Source organism: Hippopotamus amphibius, chromosome 13 (assembly GCF_030028045.1).
Source record: "Hippopotamus amphibius kiboko isolate mHipAmp2 chromosome 13, mHipAmp2.hap2, whole genome shotgun sequence".
Classification (NCBI taxonomy): Eukaryota; Metazoa; Chordata; class Mammalia; order Artiodactyla; family Hippopotamidae; genus Hippopotamus; species Hippopotamus amphibius.
The window spans coordinates 33,111,517-33,138,046 of NC_080198.1; the positions used below are offsets into that span (position 1 = coordinate 33,111,517).

The 26,530-nt window shown below is 42.2% G+C and overlaps 1 protein-coding gene and 1 pseudogene across 1 annotated transcript; one reads left to right on the forward strand and one right to left on the reverse strand.

Annotated features, from left to right (window-relative positions):
- Window positions 1-6,540: 6,540 nt before the first annotated feature.
- On the forward strand, window positions 6,541-8,427 carry LOC130834414 (E3 ubiquitin-protein transferase RMND5B-like). The gene is made up of 4 exons (XM_057704587.1): window positions 6,541-6,569; window positions 7,930-8,020; window positions 8,123-8,277; window positions 8,364-8,427. Exons 1-4 carry the CDS (start codon window positions 6,541-6,543, stop codon window positions 8,425-8,427), a joined length of 339 nt encoding a protein of 112 aa, XP_057560570.1.
- Window positions 8,428-10,068: 1,641 nt separating this feature from the next.
- Window positions 10,069-26,530, reverse strand: part of LOC130834415 (H/ACA ribonucleoprotein complex subunit 2-like) — a 46,995-nt pseudogene continuing 30,533 nt past the window's right edge.

Consider the following 26,530-nt stretch of genomic DNA (forward strand, 5'->3'; position numbering starts at 1 on the left):
CTAGATAGCTTGGGCTGGACTTCACCATTTTCTCCCTATGAACCTGGGCTAGGATCCCCACAGTTTCTCATTTATACAATGCAGCATAATAATCTCTGCTACACAATAATCACTCAATAGCAGTCCATATTTTCAATGTTAATACATTATTTTTGCTATTGATACTATCAATAATATACCTACCAATACTAATAAAGAGCATTGGATAAGAGACAAATTAAATTCTCATCTTGGGAGAGCCCTGGGACTTTATGCCAACACTTAACCTCTTGAAGCCTAAGAGGCTTTGTCTGAAATCTGGGCTAATCAGCACCTGCTGTGTAGGCCAAGCTGGCAGGACTTAGCCTTAGAAGGAGCTGAAGGTATTTAGACGAGGGCAAGGGGTGATACACATGGAAAGTTTGTTCTTTTAACTGTAGTTGGTGCGTAACTCAGGAAGAAGGCAAGGGAGGGCAGGGCCCGGAAGCTCTTTGCCTTGGCAGACTTGCCCTTGGCTGCTTTGAGACCTGTCTGGATCTGTTGCTGTGGGAAGGGTACATGTAAATGGTCCTGTGTGTCAGGGAGCATCGAGTGAGGGGAGTGACTCTAATTTCATGATCACGGTTAGAACCAGCCAGTTCTGAAAGGCTGCCTGCTGGATGTAGGTCAGGGACTTGTTCTGGCAATCCCGGGCCTGGATTGATAAGGTAAATGACAGATGAGCCTTTGGACAAATTCTGAAAGAGCTTCTCATGGAGAAGATGCCGTGGAGTACGGCCAGCACCAGCGACACAGAATTTTTCTTTAACATCCAGTGTACCTCATGTTCAAAATAGTAATTGAAATGTATGCTGTTTATTACACTCGCATGTGTTTATAATCAAGGTACAACTCTAGTGGATGAGAAGTAAAAACCTATAATTTGCTGCTTAGCATCGTAGCTGTTGTACATTCATTTAAATAGCTTTATCTTCTTCTCCATAAAGAACCTTCCATATTGCAAATTTATTGAATGGTTAATGGCCTAAAAGTATGGGGTTCATTACAGAGCGATGTATTTATTGCAGTGTTAATTAAATAAAAGCATTGTAATCTTTCCAAATTGAACAATTATGTTCATTTAAACATTTTAAACAGAAAAATCTTTTATATACTAATTGAGTTGCATAATGAAAAGCATGTGTAATGGAAATTTAAATCAAAACAAATACTGAAATAACTTGAACAATTTTTTTTTAACAATATAAAATGTCTACCTCCATCTTTATTAGAGATACTCTAACGGCCAGCTCGCTTTCAGAACTCGTGACCTCTGAGCAGAGTACATGGTTTCAGAGTCTATCGGCCACCCTCACATACGAGCTGGACAACCGTTTGACATCAAAGTTCTGGTTGGCTACCAGCCGCAGCCCCTGACACTCTGGCTGTTAGCCTGGATCCTGACAGGCTGGCGTGAGGCCTGTAGGCTGAGCTGACAGCCTTTTCTGCAGAGTCTGATGAATGGTTTCTGGCAACGGACAGCTATGTTCCTGACTGCCTATGAGAGCAGTGCCCCATCTAAAAAATGCACACTGTCTCTCCTAGCTTGCCTGGGGTCGGGGCTTCAGAAGTGCCTGGTGCTGCTGATTTTTTTACACCCAATAGGGGTCTTTATTTGCTTTTGAAATTCCCACTCTCTCCCCATCTCTATCAGGCTGTGAGGGGCTAATGACAAAAACGGTGCCATCGTCAGCAGTAAAGGGATTAGCTTGATTCGGGCACTCCGGTAAAGATTTTTCGCTGCCTATATTTTGTGGCTCTATCCCATGCTTCAGTTATTTAGGGCTAAATCTTAAAGTTACATTGAGATGGTAGGAAGGGGTGTGGAGAGAGAAAAACAGGCACATTTTTCAACTAGATGCTCATTTCCTGGTTCCACAGAAGGATTTATGTGGGATCCTTGGTTTGCCCACGTCTTATTCTCCTGTTTTGAAATGATCTTTACTTTAGCTAGACTCCACTAATGCTATGTCTTGGATACATAGCAACATGCAGGAGGGTTGCCTTCCACTTTCTGACACCTAGAGTTGCCGGAATTATCAAGAGGCTTAAGAATAAATCACTGTACTAAAACCTTCAATTATTAAAAGGTAGAAACAGTAAGTTGCTTTGGAAGCAAATTCCTGCTTGCCTTATCCTTAGGATAAAGTTTAGAAACAGTAATATCTAATAATAATCCTCATACTGATGAAATACATTAATAAAATAGGCTTATGGCAGCATAAATGAAAATATATATATATATACTCTGATTAGGCATGTGATTCGGGCACATTTCCCATCTGTCCCATTCATGAAAACTTGCCCAGAGTGTCACTCAAGCTGAAAAGATTTAAGTGGATCCCAGAAGAATGGAGAAAAACTTTCATAAGGTCAGCTCAGCGCACTATGGCCAAGGTTATAGTGGCGAGGTTGATTAAAGACAGGTACTCAACATGGAACGTATATCTCTGGCTGAGTCAAAACTTGGGTAAGAGTCTCAGGGTTGGTTTCTGTTCCTTAGGAGAATCTAGTGACTGGCCTTGACTTTACAGATGGAAAAAAGAGGCCATTCAAAGAAGAGCCATGGAAGCATGCCCCCTCATGCTCCCTTTTCAAGTAAGAGTCAGCCAGGTGCTAACTTCTGGCTTAATCTTGCGGAGGGGGTGGGGTCTGTGTCATTGATTGGTGGGGGCATTACCACTTTAAAAAAAGATTTCTCTGCTTTGACTGCTTCTCTGTGCTTCTCACAGGCCAACTACTGTTGCTTCAAGCTCATTTTGTACTTAAGTTCTTTTCATATGTTTTGGTCATATTCCTAACAATTGTTGAAAGAAACAGTTTTGCAGAAAGTGATAGAGAACCAGCTCCAGGTTGAGGATGGTTTAGAGAGAAGGTCCTGAGATATTTGATCAGAATCTGACTCATATTTTATTCCCAGTAGCATCCCCATTTCAGCTACGAGGTTATGCGTGGAATTTGCAGAGAAAGCTCTCAGGGGCTTGAGGGAGTTTTGAGGAGTAAAACTACTGGCAACAACAACAATAATAATAACTTATCTAAGGTCAGAGAGCCAGTAAATGGCAGAACTGCGATTTGTGCTTTGGTAGGTTAGCTCCAAAGTAGGCAATCTTACCTACTATTCTATATTAGTTCTATATCATGCTAGCTATTTGAACACCAACTCTGTTCTGGAGTTATTATTATTGATGATGCTTATGATGAAATGAACAGCTTCTTGTGGACCTACAGTATATCATACTCTCCATGTTGTGGCACACATCATCTCATGGTGGTCTCAAAACGGCTCAGGAAAGTTGATATTTGTCTCGCTTTTTAATGAATGGGCACACTTAGGCTTGGGGAAATTACTGGATTTATTCCCGGGTCATAAAACCAGTAAGTGGTAGGTTCAAACCTAGGTCTGAGATTCACAATGTGTGTAATTTTCCCCCTACCATGCCTACTTCCTCTACTTTAAAATGGAGAATTGACTGATTTAGTAAAAATGAAACCCACCCACACTGGGAAAGTTCATTGGTCCTAACTACATAAGAGGAGGTGTTTTTCATCCAAACAGGATGGGTGTCTGAACCACTTGCATTCAGGATTTCCAGAGCTAGGGCAGCCCTCCATCGACAAGAATAATTGGAACATGACCATATGGTTTTGAGAAACAATATACATGCTGGTTCCTTATGATGGCAGTCACGTTCAATACGCACATCTCTGTTCTTCCAGCTCTGGAGCAGAGTGAGAAACACCCCCTTCTAAGGCTAACAATACCCATTCATTCATTCGCTCAGTCACCCAGCACATTTTCTTGAGCTCTAACTGCCAGGCACTGCTCAGGATGGTGTTGACACCATGGTGGTCAAGATGGGAAGAATGGCAACTGGCCTCTGAGGGCTCATGGTCTAGTTGTGGGGACAGCCTCTAAACCAACCAATACAGAAAAGGGCCATAGAGAAAACTAAAGCAGAAGGATACTAGCCACCTCCAGTGAAACCACTCCGGCACAGATACATTGCCGCTCTTTCACCCTCAACGTTTCCATCTTGAAAACAGGAATGGTGATCTCTGCTTCATTTGAGTGTTGCATACAGCCACGCAATGTGCTGGGTGTTGGGGATGAAATAGACAAGATCCTGCGCACCTGGACATACAGCTTTGAGTGAAAATAATAATAAATGAGTAGTAGAGAAAAGAATTACAGAATGTTTTCAACCTGTGGAAGAGGGAATCAGCAAACTCCTCTTGTAAAGGGCCAAGTAGTAAATATTTTTGACTTTGGAGCCCCTATGGTCGCTGTCACAACCACTCAGCGCTGCCATTGTAGGGCAAAAGCAAGCACAGACTATGTATAATAGGCATGGCTGTGTTCCAATAAAACTTTGTTTGCCAAAGCAGGTGGCCTACCAGATTTGACCCTCAGGCCACGATTTGCTGACCCTACCCTAGAAGATAGCAAGACTACTTAAGACAGTCTCCAAGGAGAGGTCCTTTGTGGAGGTTGCCATTTAAAGAGAGAAGCTGGTCATGAGAGAGAACATTCCAGGCAGAGGAATAGCAAACACAAAGATACGGAGGTGGGAAAGGGAAAAAGGTATAGGGCTGAGCAACAGGTGTACCACAGGTATGAGAGGAAGAGAGGTGTGAAGTGACTGAAGAGACATACAAGGGTCCAAGAACAGGCCCTACATCAAAGGCCCTCTCATCTGTCTACGTAGAGTGCGAGATGGGATATGGACATCTTCTAGAGCCGGGGTCCCACTTGACCCAAAGAAGCCAATCTGTCTGTCTGTATTTGGGTGGGCATCTCCTTTACTTTTTGAGAGGGTGACGATGGGGAAGAGAACGCCCAGGGTCAACTATGTGAAGCTGATTTCACCCATAAGTCCTTACAAAACCCCAATCAGTGTTTTGGCCCAGTTTTCTTTCAACAACGGCTATTATTTAGAGCTGATAATTGTGCACAGCTTTCGTTCCCCAGGATGGGGAAACCTTAGCAGTTCACAAGTTCAGCTCAGATAAGCAGTTTAATAGTTGGTTGCTTAACCTTCCCTCAGAAGTCAACATGATACGTTCCCATCTTCCCCAGGGGGCCAGGTCCTGAGCTGCAAATCCCCTGGCCTCTGGACACTGAGGTGGCCATTGGAGTTTCATTGCGGAGCTGTAGTATGTTTTCCACTGCATTGCTTACTGTGAGTGCTTCTCTAAGACCCCGCATGGTTTGGTCCTCCCCCTGCCACCCTCACACACACCCCTCCCTCTGAGCTTGCTCTTCTGCAGACAGCTTCGTGCCGTGCGGAAATGTTTCTAATCATTGAATCACTGGGAGGGAAGTTTTCAGAGCAACACAAAAGGTTTCTGAGCCTCTGAGAACTTCATTTCTCCCCCTGGATACCACCAAGATCTTGCTTTCCTGCCTTTGTGGATTTCAGGGGGTAGTGAAGATGCACTCAGTGAACATTTTCCAGCCTCACGTGTCCCATGATCGTGACATATGTCTTCTGTTGCCTGGGTGTATTTTTCCTGGATTGGATAAAATTTTGAACAAAGATTCCTGCTTTTATTTCCGGAAATTCTGTGCGTCATTGTAAATCATATGTAATTATGTGTATAAGAACCGAAAAAGAAATATTTGAGTTGGAACTCTGAAGCTTTGATTTGGCTACTTTAACCAGTTAGGACCAATTGAATGGAGTCATTTTCAATATCCCCCTAAAGGTAGTTAAGTAATAGTAATAGGGCTTTCCCAAGGGGATCTAGTGAGAGACCCGGTTCATTAAGAAAACAAACTCATTATCTTTAGTGAATGGATTGGTCCATGACAGCATGATGCAAAAAACTCTCCTTTTTGATAAAACAGCAGAAGTAGCTGCTGTGTATGCGTGTGTGGCAGGGAGGGAAGACATTTTCATCTGAGTCATCTTTTAAACTGTCTGCAAGGAGATATCCCACAAAACAGGCAGGCGATGCTGAGGGGCAATTAGATTCAGGCTGGCAGGAGAGCAAATTTTCCCAAAAGGCACAACTCATCACCTGTTTTTTTGCCACTGACAAGACTAGTTATCAGCTCCACGCTCTTGTCTCCAATGGTTGAAACTATCTCAGTGCATGTGGAATCAGAGCGTGTGTAGAACATTTCTTCTTGAAGCCTCTTGGTTAGAAGAATTAGTTGCTAGCAATGTAAACGGTTTTGGCTACTTGAAACCTTGGGAAATTTATTTGGAGGCTACTGGGGACTCACAAAGAGAAGACTGAGAAGCTGTAAAGCTGGGCAGGCACCAAGGGCTGATGGGAGAGCCAGGAAGATGGAAGCAGGAAGGGAGGCAAAGCCACTGCCAGGTTGGCCTAGTCAAACAGGGTTGCTAGTCTGGGACTTCCTCTTGCCCTTGAGTTCTGAGATTAAGGTTCAGGGTCCCAGGAGAGAGCCCTGCCCTGTCTGTGCTGGATCTGTGAAAGGGGGGTCTGGCTCTGGCACTTTGACGTCCACGAACGAAGGTGGTACTGGAATTTCACTCACTTTTAGGCGCCACAATGGGGCCATGGGAAGAAGTTACTTACTGGTAGGATATTAGGGTAATTTGTAAATTAGGGAGAAAATAGATGGTGAGTAAGGAGAGAGAGAGAGCGGCCTTTTGTACAGTCTTTTCTGTTAAGAGAAAAACTAATAGGTAGATGCTGTCTTCACTCAACCCCTTCCATCTCTACCAGGATAGATTTCAAATTCCAAGTTTCATAATTCTCTTGTCATTCAGTGGTTTTCTAGTCTACCTCTGTGACAGTAGCAGTTGGAATTAGGGGATTGAAAGGAGAGACTGGGGGACACAGTCAAGAATGGTTTGGCCACATTAAACCCTCAAAAGGTAATGCATTTCATGCTGATATAACTAGTGTTTCCACACATTTATTTTTTCTCATGGCTCTCTGGCTCATATACATAAATGAAATCACTCATTCATTCACTTGTGATTTTATTTTCTATGAAAGATTTACTGAACACTGACTTTGTAAAAGGCAATCTTCTAATGTTCTTGAAAAGGGGGTCACTAAGGATCCATGACTAAACAGGACATCAGCTCTCCAATCACTGCAATAAAAGACAGAGTGAAAGAAACAGCAAAAGAAGTAAAAGGAAGGAGAGATCCTGCCCAGTTGTAGAGAAGCAAGGAAGGCTGCCCAGAGAAGGTAGCATCTGAGCTAGGCTTTGGAGGATAAATAAAACACACCCTTAATGCTAAGGAGTCCAGACATAATACTGATGCTACTGTGATGGAGAGGCTGGTACAGATAGGCATGTGTGCATGCACAGGCCCACACGTGCATTCAGACAGAGTGACGGTCAAAACTTTAAACTGGTACAGCAAGGCACTTTGGGCACTGACTAATTCGAGCTTTCACCAGCCTTGCCTATGAGAGATCAGTGGACTCCCCCTGTACATGCTCAACTTAGTTGGATGGAACCATGCCCACCCAGATCAATTCTGGGTATCATTTCCTTCAACTGGAGTATGCCTTGGATGGGCATGAGTTGGGAAACAGGAATCTGGTGTTTCCTTTTTCTGTCCTGGTTCCCTAGTGTATCTCTGAGCACAAGCATCTGCCTATTTAAAAATAGGGCAATCCTCCTATTTAAAAATCTATATTGTTTGAACAACATGGCCTTTATTTTTGGGGGGGGATGTTCCTTTTATCTTTATTATAGGTTCTCAAACGTCAGGGTGCATTAGAATGACTCTCTAGAGTTGGACACATAACTACATATGTGGCTTTATATGTGACCTGAAAAATTCTTAAGAACCGGTTTGATCAAGTGCCGCTTTGAAACCCTGTCCCCAGTTCCCGTACTGACAGTGTACTAGTCCTTCTGTCTGTCGGCTGGGGTCCTGGTCAGGGTCGCTCCAGCCCACGCTCTTCGATCTGCAGCTTCGCCTCTGGCTGTGCGGCACTGCCCATGCTGATGAGCATCAAAGCTGCAATAGAGCAGAGGCAGTGCACCGGGGGCTGGAGTCGCAAGGCGAGTTACCGCTGAGGCCTGGCAGGGGCAGGTGCAGCAGGAGGCGCTGGGGAGGACAGCCACCGCGGGAAATGGGACTCACCCCCCGGCTGGCCTCCCCAGACTGAGATCGAGCTAGGCATGAAGTGCTGGTACCACTCAGTGTTCGCGTGCCCCATCCTCCGCCAGCAGACTTCCCATTCCAACCCTCCCATCAAGCTTATTCGTGGCCACGTCATCTCCCGAGATGCGTTCAACAAGCTCATCAACGGAGGAAAGTAAGTTCCCTGTGCTCTGCTCCACCGTGGCTTGATTCTTCTGCTGGCTGGCCCCCGAGACGTTCTTGGTTCTCCTCCCTTTGTAGGCTGAAGTGTCCCTACTGTCTCATGGAGCAGAACCCAGCAGATGGGAAACGCATCGTATTCTGATTCCTGCCTGGGAGGAACTTTGCTGAAAGGGGTTTTTCACCCGTGATCCTAGGCCTGTCTCAGCGTGGGTGGCTGGCTTCTGTGGACTGTGTTCATAACTAGCTGAGGAGTGCCACCACAGGCAGGAGTTGGAGCAGCCCTCTGGCAGAGGCCAACGAGGGAGATGAAACAGCCTACACTCGGCAGCTGCCTCCTTGGCTCTAAGGGCAGGGAGACTCTGGTCGCTGTACTCCTGCTCTGTCCCCCCCTCTTTATATCTGCTGTTGACTTAGTAGCAACTGACAGAAGCAAAGGACTTGGTGGGCACAGCAGATGTCTTCCCTCCCTGCCCTCAGCCAGGTCTCTTCCTGCCACACTGAGGCTTGTAAAGGCCACTCCTCCCACTGTACAGCCTCACAACTGTATGCATCAGTTTCCCACTGTAAATAATCCAGAGCAGAACTGAATGCCATTGTTTTATAACTTTGAGCAAATAAATTCACAGGCCTTCTCCTTACTTTGCCCACCTTTAGCTTCACTGGCAAAGAATTACGTTTGCCCACTGCGCACAGGTAATGGGCATGGCCTGACCAGGGCTACTGGCTGGGAGCATGGCAGCCACAGAGACCAGTCAGAAAGAACCAACCTGCATCTCATCAAGAGAAAAAGCTAGGAGGTGGCAGACCCTGGGCAAGGTGCTTTTACGTATACATATATAAAACTGTATTACATCCTTAATAGAAATGAATGTGAAGGGATGTAGGAAGATGGAATGACTTGCCCAGAAGGGCTCACAGCTTATCAAGAAGAGAGCTTGGAGTTTAAACCCAACCTGACCCTCAAGCCCAAGGTCTTTCCAGTTTATTCCAGGGTGCCTGAAGCTTGGCTGCTGTGTGTACCAAGTCCTGTGCTAGGCCTTCGAGAGCAGGACGGCACCGTAAGTCTAAAATGTTTGAAGGGATTAGGTTACTGGGGCCATTATGCCAAGCAGGAGAGGTGGCCTGGGGTTCTGCATTTAGCTTCATATACCGATTTAAAATTTACTCTGCGGGTGGGTAAATTGCTTCCGTCAGCTTCCCAGTGGCATTTAAGGCTCTTGGGGAAAAAGAGAAAAGGAATGGGAGTGTCCCTGATATAGGAGCTACAGGCTTCCATGAAGCGGGGTCTGGACTCAGCAGGCTCACCCTGCAGCTCCCAGGTACTCTGGAAACAGAAGTGGAAAGCTTGGGATGGGCAGCAGGGTCCATTCTCAGTTTGAGGCTAGCGCCAGCCCTGGCAGCCAAGCATTAGCAGTGAATATTCGTGAAGTCCTCGGGTCCTCTGATGAGAAGGGCTGCTCCTGCTCCCTCCGCCCCACCAACTCCTCCGCCCCACCAGTAGCTGCTGCTTATAAAACACCCACAGACTCACCACATTTTAGTTTTCGCATTTACTTCTCCCACATCATTGTTGGAACTGTCTTCACTGAAGCTCAACAGGAAATAGCACTGATGGAGCAGATGCTGGCTTTGCCGTCGTGAAGGAGCTGTCGGAGCTGCCCGGGAAGAATACGTGCCTCAGGGGACCATGGAGAGGCCGTGAATGTGGGCCGCAGGAGGGCAGCCAGCTGGCTTGCTGCCAATCCAACAGTTTCCCAAGCAGGTGCCCAGGTTGCTGCCTAAGTCCTTCACATGGGCGGGGGCAGGGCCTGCAGCTCCTCCAGGCACTCATCACAGGCCTCCTGATAGTCCTCGTGGGGCTTGACCATTATCACGCAGGTGGGGCGCTTGGAGCCGGCAGCTGCACCCAGGCCCATCTTAGAGGGGATGTAGACGGAGGGCAAATTCCCGTCTTCACACATAACTGGGAGATGGCAGTATACCTCAACGGGTAGTGTGTCTCCTGCCAAAACCATGATCCCTTTCTCTCCTTTGTCAATAAATTTCTGAACCTCCTTGACGCCGCACGGAATCTGCTTCTGCTTCACGGCTTTCTTGATGCATTTGTAGAGCTTCCACGTGAGGCGGCAGGAAGCCAGAGGCTGCGCCATGGGGTTCAGCTTCACCAGCAGCTCATGGTAAGTGCGCTCCCCGCATCACACGTCCGCCTGAGCCTCCCGCCCGTCGGGATCTGCCTTTATTTAGTCATGGCCAACATGGCCTTTAAATTCAAGCCAACTACTTGCTGGGGTGATCCACTGAAGGAATGGACCTTTCTTTCCTTACTGGTGGACAGATGGGCTGCATTTCCCTCACTGACAGAGGTATGCCTATGTATACTGCACAGTTTCAGGAATGTACAGGGAAAGGTCAAGTCTTGTCAAGTTTTGCCTTGCTGACTTTAGAACTAAATTCCCCTGATATAAGCTTTACTGTACATGGTCAGATACAGGCATGCGAGTGGAATAACAATAGGGGATGAGTATGTACAAGGAACAGTCTCCAACTTATGTCCCCTATTGGTTATGAGCCCTCCTGGACACTCTGGCTGCAGCTGAGAGGAATCACGTGGCATTTCCCTTTTGTCTTCTCATTCCTTACCCTCCGGGGCCACCCCTTCACTTCTACCTAGACCTTCCTTCTTCTGTGACCCCACACCTTGCCACGTTGGTGGTGGACAAAGAGGAGAAGTTGACCTTCTATGGTTTTCCTTCAGGGCTGAGTTCACAGCAGCCTTTGGATCACCTCACTTCTACACTTTACAGCTGCCGTCTCAAACTCCTCATCCCATCAACCAAATGGGGTATTCCCAATTGTCTTGATTGCATATTTACATTAGTAGAAGAAATTTAAAACGTTGGTTAAGACCTCTAAAATATGTATGCTTGTTTGTTTATAAGTGTGTGCATTTCTTCTATCATTGCTAAGTGGGGTCAAGTGGTAAGAGCTTGGACTCAGAGCTGGGATTTGAGTTCTGAGTCCAACCTTTGCTGGCTATGATCACAAGCAAACTAACAAAACCTCTCTGTGTCCCAGGTTCCTTAATGATGAAAAGTATAGAATTATAGCACCTACCTAATAGGACTGTTGTGTGGGTTAAATAACTCACTGTGTGTGAAGTGCCTGGTACAAAGCCAGTGCTGACTATTAGCTCTTGTTTTTATTATTTTAAATCATGGTGGGGTTCATTGCCAATAATAAGGATATAGGCGAATCATTCATGCCAGAGGTTTGGGACAGCATGTTTCTGGTATTGTTGTGACAAGGAGAAACTCACCCCAAAGAAGCCACAGTGAATTTTCTCATGGAGACCTTGTGATGCATGGAATTTAAGTGCTAGCACTCTCCACCCACCAGACTTTGTGAAGATATAGACTGGGAACCCAAACAACTCTGGCCCTTTTTCCTGGAAAAATGTATCTAACACTCTGCCCAATCAGCCTACCAAGGAAGGCACAGTGTAAATTTAACTATGATCCTACCTGGGAAGGTGTTTCTAGGGACTCAGAATCAGGGTGGAGGAAGTAAAGAAAGTAAGACCTTCTGAATGAATTGGCAGTAGTGAGATTTGGGTTCTCAGGCCCAGCCAGAGACCATGGCTTGAGGTGAGCATGCCCTGGACAGAAGGATAGGACACTCTGAGGACTGTTATTTGAATCAAGTGAGAGACGGTAGATGAAAGTGGCAAGCACAGAGCTGGGGATGGTAACCTGACTCCATAACCCTGTACCTGGGAATGGGCATTAGACAGTCTGTGGATTCACTGACATTGTAAGCAACTTATTTGTATGCTTGGGTTGTATATCTCAAAAATGGTTAAGATCCATTGTTATGAAAAACTGCAAATTTAAGGTAGGGCTATCTTTCAAGGCATGCTTTTTAAACCAGAGACTAGAATTTGTTTATTTTTAAGTTATAAACCTTGGAATATTTTCAACAAGCAGTGAAATTTTAAATTTTGCATGGAAACACAAAAGACCTTGACTAGCCAAAGAAATCCTGAGAAAGAAAAATAGAGCTGGAAGGATCAGGCTCCCTGATTTGAGACTATACTACAAAGTTACAATAATCAAAACAGTAAGGTACTGGCACAAAAACAGAAATATAGATCAATGGAACAGGATAGGAAGCCCATAAATAAACTCACACACATACGGTCAACTAATCTATGATAAAGGAGGCAAGGATATACAATGGAGAAAAGACAGCCTCTTCAATAAGTGGTGCTGGGAAAACTGGACAGCTACATGTAAAAGAATGAAATTAGAACACTCCCTAACACCATACACAAAAATAAACTCAAAATGGATTAAAGACCTAAGTGTAAGGCCGGATACTATAAAACTCTAAGAGGAAAACATAGGCAGAACACTCTCTGACATAAATCACAGCAATATCTTTTTGGATCCATCTTCTAGAGTAATGGAAATGAAAGCAAAAATAAACAAATGGGACCTAATTATACTTAAAAGTTTTTGCACAGCAAAGGAAACCATAAACAAAAAGACAACCTACAGAGCAGGAGAAAATATTTGCAAATAATGCAACTGACAAGGGATTAAACTCCAGAATATACCATCAGCTCATACAGCTCAATATCAAAAAACCAAATAACCCAATCAAAAAAATTGGGAGATCTAAAAAGAAATTTCTCCAAAGAAGACATACAGATGGCCAAAAGGCACATGAAAAGACGCTAAACATCACTAAATATTAGAGAAACGCAAATCAACACTACAAAGAAGTATCACCTCACACCAGTCAGAATGGCCAACATCAAAAAGTCTGTAGACAATAAATGCTGCAGAGGGTGTGGAGAGAAAGCACCCCACCTACACTGCTGGTGGGAATGTAAATTGGTGCAGCCACTATGGAGAACAGCATGGAGATTACTTAAAAAACTAAAAATAGAGCTACTATATGACCCAGCAATTCCATTTCTGGGCATATAGCTAGAGAAAACAATAACTTGAAAAGATACACTCATCCCAATGTTCATAGCAGCACTATGTACAATAGCCAAGACATGGAAACAACCTAAATGTCCATTGACAGATGAATGGATAAAGAAGATGTGGTACATGTTTATGGTGGAATACTACTCAGCCATAAAAAAAGAATGAAACAATGTTATTTGCAGCAACAAGGATGGACCTAGAGATTATCATACCCAGTAAAGGAAGCCAGACAGAGAAAGACAAATATCATATGATATCACTTATATTTGGAACCAAAAAAAGGATACAAACTTATTTACAAAACAGAAATAGACTCACAGACATAGAACACAAACTTATGATTACTAAAGGTGGGGTGGGGGGGAGAGGGATAAATTAGGAGTTTGGGATTAAAATATACACACCTATATATATATATATAAAATAGATAACCAACAAGGACCTGCTATGTAGCACAGGGAACTATACTCAATATCTTATAATAACCTATAAGGGAAGAAAATGTAAAAAAGAATATATATATACACACACACACAATCTTATATATGTATAGCCTAATCACTCTGCTGTATATCTGAAACTAACAACATTGTAAATCACCTATATTTCAATAAAAATTAAAAAAAAAACCCAAATCCCCAAACTCCCAATTTTTTGCTAAAAAGTAATACAAGAAAAAATGTACATATTTTAGAAATTAAATAGTCATCCCAATATTGTTCAGCCTATCATATACCAGTCTTCAGTCTAGGTGCAAGATGGTATATTTTTCTGGCATAGAATAGAAAAATATGTTGTGTCAGTTCCTATGTTGCAATTTCTTCTGGAATTCAACTTTAAAAGACAAGCATTTATCTTATTGAACTATTAACACCATTTATCTCCGGTTTATAAAATGTCTTCCTTTATCTACCTCCCTTCAACAGTAATAGTCATCACCCCACAAACACACACATCACAGGCTGAGCTGCTAAATTCAGTGATACAAAAATGTCTGGGATAGGGTATTTTATCTGAATGTTTTCCCCATTGCTTGTTGAGCATTTCTTACTATCTGGTTATTATATTTAGTGGTTGTCTAAAATGACAGATCACTAGAATTGTAGTAATTGCCTATACGAGAAAAAATCAGAAATCATTAGGAGGTTTCAGATTTCATTTGTATCCATGGAATTGAGTGAAGTCATACAAAAACAGAGACTAATTGTATGTCCTTTGCCCCTCAGTGTGAACACAGCTCTGGTTTCCAAATAGAAAATTCTTGCTTCAGAAACAAGTCAATGGTTTGATAAATATTTGATTCAGAAGCTCAGCTTGAACCTCAAAGGGATTGAGTGTACTGAACAATTTTGATTTATCCAATATGCCTCCAGGTCACCCCAGGGACAAGCAGTGTCCCTCACAGGGGAGGCTGACCACCAAGCTTTCCAAGTGCAGCTCTCACTTCTCTTTGTCAAAAATCTGGCTTGTCTGTGTTTGCCACATAGTATTCCCATTCTGAAATGCAAATTCACACTATTTCAAATTCAGGTGAATACTCAGCACATCGAATCACTGGTTTCAAGGCCAGGCATAGAGTAGCGACCTATCAAGTGATGACATTTTTTAGATGTATTGGGTACTGAAAAGGTGTTTGAAACAAGAATCAAATTAAAAAATGAGTGGTTACATATGTGTAACCGACTCTGTGGCAAGCCATTAAAATGGAATGTGTCGAGGACGCCATTTCCCTCAATTCCAGAGACCCTTTCTCTGCGAGCTTGAATGGAGGCCGGGGCCATTTTCCTGGCTGTTCGGGTAGGTATTGCCCGCTCTGTCTGAACTGGGGACAGGACTCACCTTAGGATCCAAGTCCAGGGCTCCCATTTGTGAGAAACATGATCGCAGTGGTAATGATTTGACTGCTGAAATATTGCTTTTCAAACATAAGCCCCTCCCCCCCCCCCTTTTTAACAAAGTCTGTATCTATTGTATCTGAACCAGCAGTAGTCATAACAGCCATCTCTCTTCTAAGGGAGAAATGAGCTATCAGTTTTTCTCAGGCTTGAGCATTCTCCCACCTGTCCTCAATTTAATGCACAAATGAAAGCACATAAATCTTTGTGACATTTTGGCATAAAGCACCTACTTCAGATGACTCCTTTAGGAAACTCTGAACCCAGGTGTTTGGTTTTTGCATAAACTTTGCAAAATGAGAATTGTTAACGCGACTGTGTGTACACACACACACACACACACCACACACACACACACACACACGCATGCGCGCGCGCATGCGCCAGCCCCCAAAGGTGGTTGCATATGAAATGTGGAGAGCCGAAGGGATATGGGTGGGGGTAGGAGAACAACATGTGTGCAAACTTAATATATCTTTTCCTCACCTTAAGTTGGACCCAGACTGTTAAATTATAATTACAGCCCCATCTGGAGGGGGAGAAAGTACAGTTTGCGAGAGCTCCAAACCTTTCAACCATGGGTACTTTGTCAGGTAAAACAAACACATGTCCCGTTTTCAGCCTGGGGTCAAACTCAACAAAAGCCATGAAAGATGGGACACTCATCAAGAGTCAGGCTGTGAGATGGTCAGGATGACAGCAACAACAGGAATAAAATGGTTGGTTACTTCTCTCAAGTCAGATGGCTCAAGAAGGCTGCTCAGGGCTTACCTTAAAGGGATACAGTCCTCAGCACGACTTGTGGTGGCTTGGTGCTGCCACCAGTGTAGTAGCTGGAGGGGGAAAGAGTCCTTCTCTGGCCAGAGAAATTGGTACCAAGAAAGGCAACGACACAGACTGGGCCTCAGCCATCCGTGGAGTGGAGTTTTAAGCGAATCATCTCTCTGGTTACAAAGTGGTGAGGCTGTAAAACTAGAAACACTTGGTGACTGTGTTCCCTGACCAATGAAAGAAGCTCATCCTGTTGGTTAAGAGATTGCAGGTGATGCAGAGGAGAGAGCGAGAGAGAGAGAGGGTCCTGAGTGCATTTGAGTCCCTGGTTGCTGTCATTCTCAAGGCCAATTCATGCTACCTTTTCCACAATTTGGTTTGACAGGCCAGTAATTTCTCTCCTTTTGTCTAATCTATCCCTGAGTTTCTGTCACTTGCTATCAAAAGGGCTCAGTCTGCTACATCAATCATAAAATGAAATTTATAAAAAGTTTACTTTTGTTTGATCTAATGGTATCAATGCTAATAGAAATTGATAACATTTATTTAGGACTTACTATGTGCCACGCCCCCTAACCTAAGACTGTTCTGTATATATTTTCTTTCATTTAATCCTCACAACCCCATGAGATAGGAGTAATTATTGTTCCCGTTTTACAGACAAGATAACTGAGGCATAGAAAGGTAAAGAGACTTGTCCAAAATCTCACAGCTAAACCAGGCCGCAGAGCTCAGTCTTTTAATGACCGCTTATTCTTCCCGTATGCAAATCATGATGGTGGCAGCACCATCACTTCCACCAAGCTGCGAGGCTTATAACTGTTCTTGAATGAGAAAGTAGAGTTAAAGCCAACATGTTTAGAGTTTACGCCTAAGTCTATAAACAATTTTATTCACGCCACAGCCAAAACAGAGTGACAACTGTTGATCTCCTATAATAGTTACATTTTAAATTATTGTAGCCTTTTATTTCCCAATAATTTTTCCTTTGTTTCCTTGAATCTTGGGTCTTAGGGGAATGTGTTGTACAAGTGAGCACCATATGGCATATATATTGCAAGAAGAGCAAAAATAAATGAATGAAATTGATAACCTTGGGATCCTAAGGGGTTCTCTCAGTGGTCCTCAGACTGCAGGAGGCATCAGCCCACCTGTAGAGCTTGGTAAAGCCCAGATTGGTGCTTCTGATTTGGTTTCTGATTTGATGGCTCTGAACGAGAGAACGTGCATTTCTAACAAGTTCAGAGGTCATGCTCATGTTCTGGTCTCGATGGCTTTCTTTGAACCATTGCAGCCAACTGGTTTGTAAGCACCTGTGAAGCATCCAGTGCATTCAAGAAACTAAATCAGCCCAATTTGATGACTTAGTTACATTGCTGATAGATGAGCCTGACTGGTCTGTGTTCCAAAATGGCCACATCAAGGTGAGCTTATTTCAGGGGCACTGAGATTAATAAAATGGCACACAAAAATAGTCCAAAACTTTTACAAGCAAGAAAATATTAAACTATAACCTTTTTATTTAATAGCTTATTATATAAAAATAACTCGAGATGGTGTGTTATTATTTGTTGTCTAAAAGCATCACAGCTCGCTATGATTTGCTGCCAGGTGGTACGAGTATGCCCCAATAAGTGAGCGTGTGCTTGCCTTCACCTGCAACTCATCACAAGAATACAAAGGGGGATGATCTCACTGTCATCATCATTTATGTGAGCAGATGTGTGTCATGCAAATAAGTTTTGGTGAGCTGAGCTGATATCATTTTACTCTCTTAATTTTAATTATTGTCTTTAAATGGATCAAAAGATGGGTTTGCTCCACAAAGAAGAATTATGATTAATTTTGTTCTAGGGTCACATATATATTCTTTAGTGGTATCTGGTCAACTGTAGACACCTATTTTCATATGTAAGATTTCAGTTTAAAAACTGAAATATTTCTTAGAGTCATAAAATGTACTTACAAGTTAGTCTAACTGAACAAAATAGGTGGGAAGCCAAGAAATCTCTTAGGAAAATTTTGCTTTTTTAAAGAAATAATAATTATTATTTTTTGTTTATGAGGGAGTTTGGCCTGTAGTTTTCTTTTCATAATGTCTTTGTTGTGTTTTGGTGTCAAGGTTATGCTAACTTCATAAAATGAGTTTAAAATTTTTCCATTTCTTTAAACTCTGAAAGAATTTATGTAAAATTGCTATTATTTCTTCTTAAATGTTTAGAAGACTTCACCTATGAAACAATTTGAGACTGGAGTTTTCTTTGCGGGAAGGCTTTTAGTTAAAGATTTCATCTTTTTAAAAAAAATTTTTTTTGAATAAATTTATTTATTTATTGGCTGTATTGGCTCTTCGTGCTGCACACAGGCTTTCTCTGGTTGTGGTTGTGGCGAGTGGAGGCTACTCTTTGTTGCGGTGTGTGGGCTCCTCATTGCCGTGGCTTCTCTTGTTGCAGAGCACAGGCTCTAGGCACGTGGGCTTCAGTAGTTGCAGCACATGGGCTCAATAGCTGTGGCTTATGGATTTAGTTGTTCTGCGGCATGTGGGATCTTCCTGGAGCAGGGATCGAACCCAGGTCCCCTGCATTGGCAGGCGGATTCTTAACCACTGTGCCACCTAGGAAGCCCATGATTTCATTTTTTAAACAGATTTCTTATTTCTTCTTGTGTTAGTTTTAATAAGTTGTCTTTTACAAAGGATTTATCCATTTCATCTAAGTTTAATTTATTGCATAAAGATATTCAACATAACCCATTGTGATTGTTTAAAAAAATTTTTAATTTTTAATTCTTTAAAAATTTATTTTATTTCCTCCATTGTGATTCTTTTAAAGTCTATATAATCTACAGTGAATGGCCTGTTAAAATCATGATATTGGTAATTTGTGTTCTCTCTCCTTTTTTTCTTGATCAGTTTTGCTTAGGGTTTGTCAATTTAGTCATCATTTCAAAGAATCAGCTTTTGGCTTTGTTACCTTTCCCCATTGTATATCTGCTATTTCTTTGCTTTCTACGCTAATCTGTATCCTTTCTTTTACTTTTTTTAAGTTTAATTTGCTAATCTATAATTTATTGAGTGAAAGTTTAAATATTTTTTCTACTCTTTCTTTTCTCACATATGTATTTAAAGCTACCAATTTGCCTCTAAACACTGCTTGAGCTGAATCCCACACATTTTGATATGTTATATTTCATTTCTTGTTCAGTTCAAAATATTTTATATTATGCATTTAATTACTTCTTCAACTCATAGGTTATGTAGAAGTGGGTTGTTTAATTTCCAAGCATTTCAAGTTTTTTTCTAGTTAGTTTTCTATTACTGATTTCTACTTTGATTCCACTGAGTTGAAAAACATAGCCCTTTAAAATTTGTTGAGATTTTCTTATTGGTCCAGCACATGGTCTATCTTGGTAAATGTTCCACATGTACTTTTTAAAAATCTGTTTTCAGTAATTATGGAGTGTAGAATTCTAGATATGTTCAATTAGTCATACTAGTAAGAAATTACTTCTTCAGAGAAAAAAAAATGAAGAACTTTCCAAAGTTTAAGGGGTAAGAGAACTACATTTACTAAGTGCTTATCCTGGAATTCTGACCTTTAACCCCTCAGCAACATATTATGAGTATTTGTCTCACTTCCATCTGACTACTCAGCATCTCCATCTGGATGTGTAAGCAGTATTTCAAATTAATATGACCCGAAAGCAACTCCTGATTTCCCCTGCAAATCTGCTCCTTTTCCCATCCCTTCATCTCGGTAAGTGCACCCCTGTGTTCATGCTGAAAATGTTAGAAGTTGTCCCCAATTTCTCTTTTCCTCATATTCATATCTTTTCCACCTGGAGGTTCTGTTCCTTTTATTTTAAAATACATCCTAATCTGACTGCTTTTCACATCCCCCTACTACTTCTCTGGTCTAAGACTCTGCCATTTCCTTCAAGGGTACTACTGTAGTAACTTTCTAATGGATCTGTCTGGTTTTCCTTTTTTTCCTCTTCTCCCTTCTCCATGTCTAGACCCTGCCATCTCCTGCAACAGGACACACAAATTTTGTTTCTCTCATAACGAGTCATTAAAAAAAATCAGATTAAATCATTTTCTTATTAAGAAACAAACAAACAAAATTCAAAGGCTTTCTCTCACACTCAGAATATATCATAAAATCCTTACTACGGTCTATAGGGCCCTGGTGATCTAGCCTGCCCTCTCTTGAATCTCATTCCCTACCACTCTCCCCCTTGCCCACTGCTCCAGCCACAACTACCCTCTCACTATGATTGGAAAGTCTCTAGTTCATTCTTGCCTCAGGGCCCTGGGACATGTGGATCCCTCTGCCTAGAAGGCTCTTCTTCCAGATCTTTACAGAACTCACTCTATCATTTCATCTTGATTCACGTGTCACTTCCCCACAGAGGTAGTCGTGACCATCCTATTTAATACCTCATCCTACTTCTACTGTGCTATCATTCATTCTCCACTTCTGAATAAAATGTTTTCACAGCACTTGCCAATACCTCAAATTACTCATAAATTCATTCATTAATTGTGTTAATCTGTCTTCTGCACTGGAATACAGGTTCCACGAAGTCAGCACCCACTTGATCTGGTTTACTGCTGAATCCCAACCAGGTAAACCAGTGCCTGGAACATAGAAAACACTCAGGTTGAAGGGATGTATAGATGGATGCAGAGTGGTTGAATGTTAAACTGAACAAAAATAATTGTTTTACATCCATTTATATGAACCAAATAAGTTCATCCTTTCTAAGCAGTACTACATTGTTTTCATTTTAATTGGAAGGTTGGTTTACACATTATGAAAGGTTAAGCTTCTCAGAATAATCTGTGGATTCTAATGTCACTAATTTGGCTTGGCATTGTCATCAGTTAGTTGGAGTTGGTTTTCTTTGAGAATGCAAAAACTCCATGCACAGACACAGGGCACTGCACAACCATATAGAATCACTTCACACAGCACCTTTACTCTGTGGTCATTCATTGAAATTTGCTAGTCAAGCTGAGGATCAGGTCCCTACTCTGACTTACATTCTAAACATCTGTTCTCAGCAAGTCAGGATAGATTTTGCTGATGAGTCTCAAACTTTGCTTCTACCAGTCGCTGGTGTTTGTAGGCAGACCTAAGGAATGCCTATCTTTACAATGCTATATGGGTGGTCTTCTTCCAACACAGAGGCTGAAATGATATTGCTAAATAGACTTTTCATACCTGCTGTGCCGTGCATTCTCCTCTCCCACATTTTCCTTTTAAAATCTGTGGTGCTGCCTATCTCACTAACATATTCAATGGGAGCAAAGGCATTTGCTGGAAGAACACTGAGGCGACCAGGCGCATGCATTTTGACTACCTGACATTTCTGAGGATGCTCCTTCAGAACCTGGGAACGCAGCCGTGAATAAGATCAAGTCCCTGCCCTTGTAAAGATGGCTTCAATCTTGTTTGAGAAAAAGACAGTTTGAAAAAGAAGAGTATAATATTTAGGGTCGAGTTGTTAAATCACATGTCCTCATACAGCCATAGTTTCAGCTAGAAAAATTGTTCCTAGGTCATGTGCTGGAAAACACGATATCAGTGTTTCCTGGGGTTCTCTAGAGAGAACATAACTTCCAGATGTTTTTTTGCTGAACGTGTTGGGGAGAACTCATGTTAGAAAAGGGGGTCCCCTCAGCCCTGGGCACCAGTCTGAGCCTGGTGGTTGGGATCCATGACGTCTAACCCGCTGTGGATATTTTAGCTACAAATTCCAACAACCCCCTGTTGCATATATTTGTTTACTCAGCCTGTAATAAATAGCTTCATATACAGAGATTCCATCTGAACACAAACAGTCCCAGCCTTCAGAAGGCTCTCCAGCAAAGCTCTGGGAGTGCGTGTATGTTTCAGGGTAATCATCTCCAGGCAACTCTGGTCGGTCATAGAAGTTGTCATTGCTGTCATCTTCCTATGAAATTCTTCATCCTTTTGAATGCTCATAAATGGGCATTTTCATGCAGAGTACATCATTTTGAACTGAATTTCAATAACTCCTCCAGTGGCCGCCTGCCAGCCTGACAATGTCTGTCCTTGTGAAACTAGCCTCATGAGTGTGTTTGGAAGCACGCTGGCTTTAGTTTTAGCAACAGACGAAGCTGAGTCCAGAAAATATTTTGTGATATTTATTTTTATAGCATGAATGAGCAAAACATCCAAGAAAGTGCTGATGGGTCTCTAATTCTCAAACTCCAGCTTAGAAAATAGAAATTCGAATTTGCTATTCCACCTCCCAATCCCACCCCTTTCTCCTTTTTTTTCCAGTGGGGGCTGATCTTGCTGGCTTTGGCAGAAGCAGGGACGTGTTGAAATGTTGTAAATTACAGTTAATGTGATATGATTCTGTTTATCCTTGTCCAACACTGTTGAACCTACCAATTTTTCCCTTCTTGGCTTCCCATGAATTAAGGCAACCAGAGAATAGCCAGTTGGAAGACTGGACCATTTTCTTTCTCAGTCAGAGTAAAAGACAGGCACAGCTGATGAATGCTGGCCTTAAAGAAAAGGTTTTTTGCTTTGACAAGATGTTCAGAAAAAGCCCAAGATACTGCCCTATTTACTTCTGAAGAAAAAAGGATTATGTTCTGGGATGTAAGGGATAGAAAGCATAATTCAGTTTCCTAAAGGAGATGGGTACCAACAATGTTTAAATGGAAAATGTCAAGAACTTCATAACTAAGAACTGAATATTAAAGAGACAGCTGCCATCTTTCAGTTTCTCATTCAGAACTGGAAAGTTCACCTCAAGCAGATAGTCACTGAGACGGTCTTATTGTCCTGTACGTGACTGGTTCAAGAAGTACTGTATATTCACAGGCAAGCCTCTTGGACACAAGGGACTCGGGCACTCTGGCTGTCACGGTGCAAAATGACCAGTGCAACTAAGTTGTTCCCTGGGTTTTTTGGGAAAATGTGGCATCTGTCAAATTTGAAGTCAAAAAATCAAGAGGGTTTTGTTGTCACGTAAGTTGAGGTTTTAAGAAGAGGATGTATCAGGGCTGTGGAGTTCTTTGGCGAGGAATTTTTAAAATCTACATATGTGGTTAGAACCAATAATCATGAATAACTGGGGGGAAAAAAGGTCCAAATTGATCATTTTCTGATCTGGTTTGCTTTGAATAATGCATAATCCAGTTTAGGTTTGGTTAGATGAACAAGAGTGCATAGCAATGGCTTTAAAGAACAGTAGAGAGCAATTTAAGGAAAAATCCATTTTATCCCACAGCTAACAATTGGCCTTTAAAAAAATGCATAAAGGGCGATTAGGAAAGTGTGATGTGAGCTTAAAAAAAGAGGTTGATGGTGAGCGCTGTAGAGTTCTCTAAAGCAGAGACGGATGGTGTCTTGTGCATGTGTGTGTAGCGAGAAATGACCCCTCGACAAGTCCCCTGTGCCCTACATGCAAACTTTCAGTGATGAACCTGATAACTCAGATTCTTTACATTTGCCTAGTGCATTGCATATTTGTATATATCCATTCAACAGTCAGAGAACTTAAACGATTTGCCAGATACTGTTCTAAGCACTTTGCAAATATCAATCCAGCTAAACCCTCATGACTAGCCCATGAGTTAGACACTCATATTTTTTCCTTTTCACATGGGGAAATAGAAGCATCTGCAGGTGAGATAACTTCATTCATCCACTTAACTTTCCATTGACTCATCACACACTTATCGAGCCCTTACTAACCACAGACCCTGTCTCAGAAGCGGGAGGCACAAGATGACTGTGCCTACTCCCCACCTTCAAGGCATTTTTGAAATGGTAGAGAAGAAAGAAAACTAAATAAGAACCTACAATAGCAAATGGTAAGTATGGGACTTCCTAGTGGTGCCGTGGTTAAGAATCCGCCTGCCAATGCAGGGGACACGGGTTTGATCTCTGCTCCAAGAGGATCCCACATGCTGTGGAGCAACTAAGCCCGTGCACCACAACTATTGAGCCTGCGCCCTAGGGCCTGTGAGCCACAACTATTCGGCCCATGTGCCACAACTACTGAAGCCCATGCGCCTAGAGCCTGTGCTCTACAACAAGAGAAGCCGCGGCAATGAGGAGCCTGCGCACCACAACAAAGAGTAGTCCCCGCTTGCTGCAACTACAGAAAGCCTGTGTGCACCAACAAAGACTCAATGCAGCAAATAAATAAATCAATTAATTCAAAAAAAGGAAAACTATAAAAAAGAAAGAAAATGGTAAGTAGAGTGATAAAACTGCATATAAAAAGTTCTCCTTCACATAGCATTATCTCATTTCACTCTGACACCAATCCTATGGTATATTCATTTCTTCAACTAATACTTACTGAGTGTCAATCCTAGGAGAGGTACAGTGCCCACTGGTATGAGATTAGATTCAATGAGACTGACATTCATTAAAAATATCACAAAATATAGGTGAGATGGTACAATTAGGGTAAGTGGTATTAAAAAGTGACACAGAGCTAGAGGAGTGAACAGTGTGGGGATGTGACCTCATCGAGGAAGTCAGAGAGGCTTCCTGAGGATGTAGCCACACGAGGATGAAGAGGGATTAAGCAGGTGAGATAGGGAAAGTGCTCCAGCAAAAGGGAGCAGGATGGTGTGTGGAGCATTGGATGGACTCATTGAAAGGAAGTCAGAACACAGCATGATATGAGCAAGGAGCGGTCAGATCCAGAAGGTCCTTAGATACCACGCGGGGAGGAAGGCCATCCTTTCCATGGCACTGAGAAGCCACCGGAGTGTGTAGCACCTGGTGGGTCATGGTGCTGATTGGCATTTCTTAAGATGACTTTGGCTGCTTTGTAGGGCCCAAAGGTGGAAGCTGAGAGATTGGATTTCCAGAAGAGAGATACGAGAGGACTGGCTGTGGAGCTATACAGAAAGGCAAAGATGAAGAGCTACTTCAGGGGTTAAGCTGACAGGACTGCGTGTGGTGGATATTGGACTGGTTCGAGGGTGCCCCATTGTACGGGTGCCCCAAAACAATGGTCAGAGGGAGGCTGAGTAACCCGTCTTCCTTAGAGCTCTGAGTGTCAAGCAGGCAATTTTACCCTCTGTCCTAGGAGAACAAAGAAGGAACCAGGAACCGCGGCTGAGGAAACTGAACATAATTCTAAGAAGAAAATTTGATCTGCGTTTTGCAAAATGGGTAGGGGACAGGAAATAGTGACATTTTGGACAGAGAAATTTGTATAAAGGCGAGCAAGATATGAGGACTTGCCGGGTGAAGGAAAATCTATATCTTGATTGTGGTGGTAGTTAAAAGAGTTCATACATTCATCAAAACTCACCAAATTGCATTTAAAAATGGTTGCATTCTAATGAGCATAGCCGGTGCCCAGATCCTGATCTCAAGTACCTTTGCCCACCAAAAGGAACTAGGGCTCCCCAGAGAAATGGTAGCTTCTGGGGCTGGAGCAGGTTTGTACAAGTTGAGCCTGGAATATTTTGTTGTGGCAGAAAATAAAGAAGAAAATATTAATAAGAAATATAAATATGAATAAAGAAAAGAATAATAATTTTACAAAAAGACAAGCATATTGCAAGGAAATAATAGCCAACTTGAAGGAGCTGGCCAAATCTAGGAAAATATGAGTACCAAAAAGACAGTAATAAATCATAAAACACTGAGGAAAAATAAGACATTATGAGTCTATACTACTAACAAATACATAAATGTGGGAGGAGAAGAGATCTTCCTTCTTCTATAAAAGAAGGCTGAATGTGGACTGATAAATGTGGAGGGAGTGCTACAGTTGGAAAATTATCATTTTGCTTCCACCATAATAAATGGTGGCTAATAATATCATAAATATTAATATTATAAAATATGATATAATTTAATAAAACATTCTAATATATTCTAAATCCCAGCTAAATCCATGGGGGTAGTTTAATGAGCAGCAGGATATTTGAATGCTCTCAGAGAATCATCCCATAAATTGCTTATTAGTTGCAAGGGACAAGGTAGTAAGTAAACAGCGGAGAAACTACGTAACACTTTGGGTGATTAACATTAGCATCACCAGTGGGGAGGATGGCCATTGTGTGTCTCCAGATGTAATATTCATGTACATACTTACAGTTGCTGAATTGAAATGGGATTAAAGTAAGGGATATCAAGTGGTAAGTCTCAGATGAAGAGGAAAAAAATGGCCAATGGATTTATTAAAAAATCCAAACAAACCAATAAAAAATGAAAAACAAACAAAAAACCTCACCCTAATAATCAGGAAAATGCAATCAAAGCGAAGCAGTATATTGATTTTATCGGACTGGTATTATTTACATGATCAATGATCTGGCAAGGGCAATGAGAGAAACAGAAACTTTCATACTGTTTGCATGCATGTAACTTGCTACACATTTTTAGAGGTTAATTTAGTGTTATTTATCTATGGTAAATATCCTTACCTTTAGACGGAGCAATCCCAGACCTAGGACTTGAGTGTAGAATACTCCACTAATCATAGGCAGAAGAATGTCTGTTCCAGTGATGCTTAGGACAGAAAGCAATTAACAACTGTATCAGTTATCTCTTGCTGCATATCA

What these genes read in the sequence shown, in the direction of transcription:
- LOC130834414 (XM_057704587.1), top strand. Translation starts at nt 6,541, where the DNA reads ATGGGGCCATGGGAAGAAGTTACTTACTG. An exon ending in CCGGGGGCTGGAGTCGCAAG is followed by an intron (nt 8,021 to 8,122) that starts GCGAGTTACCGC and finishes TGGCCTCCCCAG; the next exon opens with ACTGAGATCGAGCTAGGCAT. An exon ending in AAGCTCATCAACGGAGGAAA is followed by an intron (nt 8,278 to 8,363) that starts GTAAGTTCCCTG and finishes CTCCCTTTGTAG; the next exon opens with GCTGAAGTGTCCCTACTGTC.